Genomic DNA, 5,120 nt, shown 5'->3' on the forward strand with positions numbered 1-5,120 from the left:
GCTGCCACTTAAATTTTTGGTTCAGTTTCACTACATGCATTGGTTTCATTATTACATGTTTCCTGGATGAAACTGGTATTTCATGAACGCTTTTCGTTTCTTGTTTTTACCCCTGGCTGGGCCTAACCTGATTTAGGAATCTTTTAGGTTAGGTTAGACTAAGGTGAGGTGATTGTCAAAAAATATAGACAGTATAGATAAAATGTCAAAACTCACTCTGGAAACATCTATTAAAAGTTATTACATTTAATGATAGATCTTTAAAAACCGGTGTACTCTGAAGTGATGGTGCTAATAACGGAGAAATAATAAAGGCAGTTGACTCCTTCTTATAAATATCTTGTATCTTTTTCAAACCAATCATTTTACGCTTCTCTCCCCTTCCTGCCTGCCTTCCGGATGTTGGCCTTGTATATCGTCGTTTTTGTCAGTGTTTCGCTGTTTTCATCATGGCTATTACTGTGCCCAAACATCCTGATAATTAGAACGTTAAGCAGTAAGTGTTTATCTGTCTGTTTGCTTCCTCTTTGACCTCGCGATAATTCCTGGACGAGAATAAGCAAAAATAAATGTAATAACTCCCTTTTCTTAATATCCAGTTCTTCTCTGAGCCGGACAAGATTTTTCTCTTATATTTCTGATACTGGTCATGCAAAGTGGTGTGTGAGCGGTGCAAGCTTTTATTACCCCACTTACCGATAATTTGCATTCAGGCAGAGATTTATGATGCTTGATGTCATGCTTAAGTGGACCCTGGAGAAGTTATTTTATCTGGGATGTTTATGACTCGAAAACAATGAAGTAAGGGGTGGCCGGTCCGAGTTTGTTATATCTGATTGTTTGTTCTTATCATAACCATTATTATTATTATTATTATTATTATTATTATTATTATTATCATCATCATCATCATCATCATCATTCTCCTCCACCTCCTCCTCATCATCATCATTATATCAGAGTTACCATTTTACCGGCTGCGTATCATCCATGGGGGAATCAGAGGCTATGAGATATAAACTTTCCGCTTGTCATAAAATACGACTTAAAACAGTGAGAATGGCGACCCGACCGTCCAGCATAAGCAGACTCATAGCAATTGTAACGCAGGAGAGATATCACAGAAAATTCCTTCATTCATCCGATTTCACGTCCCAAAACAGGTGCAAAAGTCGTGGTACAGATCTCTTTAGTCCGTGTGAAAGTGGAGGCAGGTTTAAGTTGGTGATAGGACTTTATGGCCATTGCTTTTGGTGGTTGTGATTGGTGAAGATTGTGACAGTGGTGAATGTGGTGGTGGTGGTGGTGGAGTTGGTGATGGTGGTGGCATTACGTGGCCTGTCTTTTGTTAGCATCTTTTTTCGTTTATCATCATTATCACTTCCTTTTGCTGCTCTTCCGTGTTTGTGTATTTACTGAAGTCATTATGTTCTTGTTATTATCATTATGTTCTTCTTATTCTTGCCATTAACCTTGTCCAGATGAATAAGAGAAGAGGAGACTAAGAGAGAAGGATGCACAGTGAACGAGAGAGCGAGCCAGAAAGCGAACGTGCTGGACTGAGTGTGGGACGAAACACAGTGACACGAGACGCAGTGAATGATAACACGAGAGGAAGAGGAGAAAGGAAGAGAATAGGAATAATACTGAAGACGAAACGAAGAGAACAGAAAGAAACGTAGCTGAGAAGGTAAAAAGTGAGAAAGGAAGAAGTGAATCTGATCGAGAAGGAGAAGAACGAAGACGAGGAAAGGAAGATAGGAGAAACGAAACTGGAGAAGAGAAGAAAGAGAAAGAAGGAAGGAAGGAAGGGACCAGGAAGATTCGAAGCAGTGAAAGTGTAGGTAAAGGAAGAGGAAGAGGGAAAGAGGAAGGCACGATCGCAATCGAGGAAGTGAAAGGGAGAGGAAGCAGTAAATAAACAAGAGGAGAAGGAATAAAGAGGGTCAGGAGGAAGAGGAAGAAGAGAGAAAACTGAGATAGAGGACATTCACGATAGAGAGCGAGAAGGAAGGAAAAAAGAAGAGAGTGAAGAGAACGAAGGAGTTAAGCAACTGGACAAAAAAGCAGCAGAGAAAAACAAAGAAGAGGAGAGAAGAGAACACGAAGAGGGAAGAAGGAAACTAGAACAGGAGGGAAAAAAGGAAGCAGTAAAATGAAATAAGAAGAGAGAAAGCAGGAGGACGGAAATAAGACGGCAAGAAACTGTGACACAAAGGAAGAAAAAGAAGGAACTGAGAGAAACAGGGGCACGAAAGGATACAAGGAGTGGGAAACAAAAAGAAAGATCCCAGACAACGAGGAGCAGCTTGTAGACGAGGGGTAACGTAAATACAATGTCGGATCACGAGGAACAAGGCCCACAGAATGACGAGGAAGACGAGAGGGAGGTGGGGGAGTGTCGGATGGAGAACCAGCCCTCACCGGAACTTCCCCCAGGTTAGTCACATCATTATGGGTGTTGTATCTAGAATGTCATAAGTATTTTTAGAGAGAATATTACACACACACACACACAGACACACACACACACACACACACACACACACACACACACACACACACATATACACACACACACATATATATATATATATATATATATATATATTATTTTTATATATTTATCTAACTGTCCTGCTTCCTGGTTTTCTCTGTTTATCAAGCAATTGTCATGTATATTTTTGTGATTCTGTCTATAATTTGCCGCGTGCATCTGTTTGTATATCAATCCGTCTTTCTTCATCTGTCTATGTCCTACGCCGAGCATGTGATCTTTTATTCATTTGGTGTGACAGCAGTGTGTGTCTGGGTTGTCATGATGCCCAAGCAGTATCCTTCATGACGGAGGTTCGAATCCTGGTGTTAGATGGATAGCTATTACTGGGATTGACTCTGTGCTGCAGCCGATTTTAACAGGCTACTCTTCCATCAGGCCACTGGCATCATAATTATACACACCTTTGCTGTTACTAATGCACCGTGTTAAATAAGAGCCCCCCAAAAAACAAACAAACAAAATGTGGGCAAGCAGTACCCAAACAAACAACATGATCTGGACATAACAACTCCATCTGTTGGTGCTTGTGGAAAACACGGACCTCTGGAGCTTATTCACATAGGTACCATGACACCGGTACACAGCATTGTGGTCTTCTCAAAGTATACGAGGGAAGCTATCTGTCTGTATAGCCAGACTCCTAAATCCCCGAGGAAGTGGCCACGAACTAATAGATTTCGCGTCGCCCTATTCTTTTCTCTCAGGCGGCCCTCTCAATATCTCGCATTAATCCTATTCATATGCTCTCCTTCATCCCTCCATCTTATGCCCGGTCTCCCTCTTCCCTCTCTCCTCCACCCCATGCACTCACATAAAACTCTCTCAGTCAGTCTCTCGTTATCTACTCCCTCCACACGACCAAATTATCTCAGGGCGCCTCCAACACTTTCCTGCAAATCCACCTGGGCACCATAGTCCGCAGTACATTAGAACTTCCTCATTCTGTCTGTCTGTCTGTTCTCTCTCTCTCTCTCTCTCTCTCTCTCTAACCACATAACTCCACACGCTCCTGTCACACATTTCTTTTCCACTCCTCTGACTCCTGACGTGTGTCCTTCCGGCAAAGTCGAAGCTTCATTCCCAGTGTCAAATAAGAAAAAAAGAAAAATAAATGGAGGAATGAAGAAATAAATATTAATAATGTCCTCCACGCAGCCTTAACCCAACTTCGCCGCCTATCTCGTCAGGCAACTATGTATTTTTTTTTTTCTTTTTCTAAATCAGTCGAGACAAGTAAGGAAACAGGATTAGGCCTACGAGAGAAGGGAAGTAGAAGCTGGGACATGCTGCCTCATATAGATCATTCGGCCCAGTGTACTTATCTCCCTTTTGTTATATTCTTGTGTACTTATCCTCTCTTGTTATGTTCATCTGTTCTTATCCTCTTTTCTTATGTTCATCTGTTCTTATCTTTTCTTACGTTCATCTGTCTTCATCATCCTGTATGTTCTTCTGTTCTTATCCTCAATTCTTATGTCCTTTTGTATTTACCTCCTTTTCTCATGATCTATACTCATCCTCTTTATTGCATGAAAAGTTACTAGCCTAATACATGTATAAGTCACCGCTTCAGTGTCGCGTTTTCCTCAGTAACTGGAGTGATTACTTCAGGTTTCAGTCATTTTGCACCCGTTCCTTGCCTCATGTATCTTATTATTATGCCTTCATTCTCTCCATAATCATTTTTTTTATTCCTTTATCCATTCATTGTTTTCCCAGTCGTAAGTCCTTCCTTCTTTTTACTTTTTCTTCCTTCCATTTTCTCGTTCCTTTATCTCTTCATTTTTTCACTGTTCAGTCCTTCATAGCGAAACTTTAGTTGGCCAGTGAAATACCTGGATATGAAGTTTGTCTTTATCCACGCATCGTTATTTCATTTATTTGTCTCTAATACGGAAAGTGGCTGTAGAATGAACTACTTAAACCCCTTCATTACAGTGACCTCTTATTATCATTATTCCTTCCACGCCTGACGATTTTACTCAGCTTAAGAGAGACGTCTTGTAGGGCAGATTTTAATGAAGCCTGTATCTAAACCCTCCCTTTTGGAAAGTCTCCTGAACTTAGTAAAATCGTCTGTAGTTCATTAATTTTAGCCAGGCGGAGATTTTCGACCATTTGCAGCCTATTTTCCCTCGCTCAGTGGCAAAATTAGACAATACCATGGCCCTGCATCCTTGCCATAGCACTTATTCGTGACTAGCATCATAATCAGTGTAAACCTCCTGCTAGAGTTCAGCTTGATGGAAAGATGGCAGTTTGACGCCTGCTTAAAGTGAACAGAGTATAGTAGTCAATAAATGAAATAAAAAAAGACATCAGCAGTGACAAATTAAAACTAGAATAAATTTTCGAGGCCAAGTTGGTACACATTAGCTTAGAAAATGTTAGATATTTTATGAACGGAAGACACCTGTAATCTGGTATATGGATTTTTTTTTTTACTTAATTTGTTTTTCCTTCCCTTCTGTAAAAAAAAAAAAAAAGTAACAAGAGGAACCTGAAATTAAGTAAAAAGTGCCATAATGATCCTAACGACACTCCTCACTGCCATCCACCC

The 5,120-nt window shown here is 40.5% G+C and overlaps 1 protein-coding gene across 3 annotated transcripts in view; it reads left to right on the forward strand.

The window, feature by feature from the left end:
- Positions 1-2,036: 2,036 nt before the first annotated feature.
- Positions 2,037-5,120, forward strand: part of LOC145405226 (uncharacterized) — a 52,366-nt gene continuing 49,282 nt past the window's right edge. For all 3 annotated transcript variants that reach the window (XM_080276648.1, XM_080276650.1, XM_080276649.1), the window contains exon 1: positions 2,037-2,439. In XM_080276648.1, the coding sequence (XP_080132774.1) occupies positions 2,337-2,439 (103 nt within the window). In that variant the 5' untranslated portion in view covers positions 2,037-2,336. The remainder of the gene's footprint in view (positions 2,440-5,120) is intronic.

Source organism: Coenobita brevimanus, chromosome 66 (assembly GCF_032717465.1).
Source record: "Coenobita brevimanus isolate Jiangsu-jjx chromosome 66, ASM3271746v2, whole genome shotgun sequence".
Classification (NCBI taxonomy): Eukaryota; Metazoa; Arthropoda; class Malacostraca; order Decapoda; family Coenobitidae; genus Coenobita; species Coenobita brevimanus.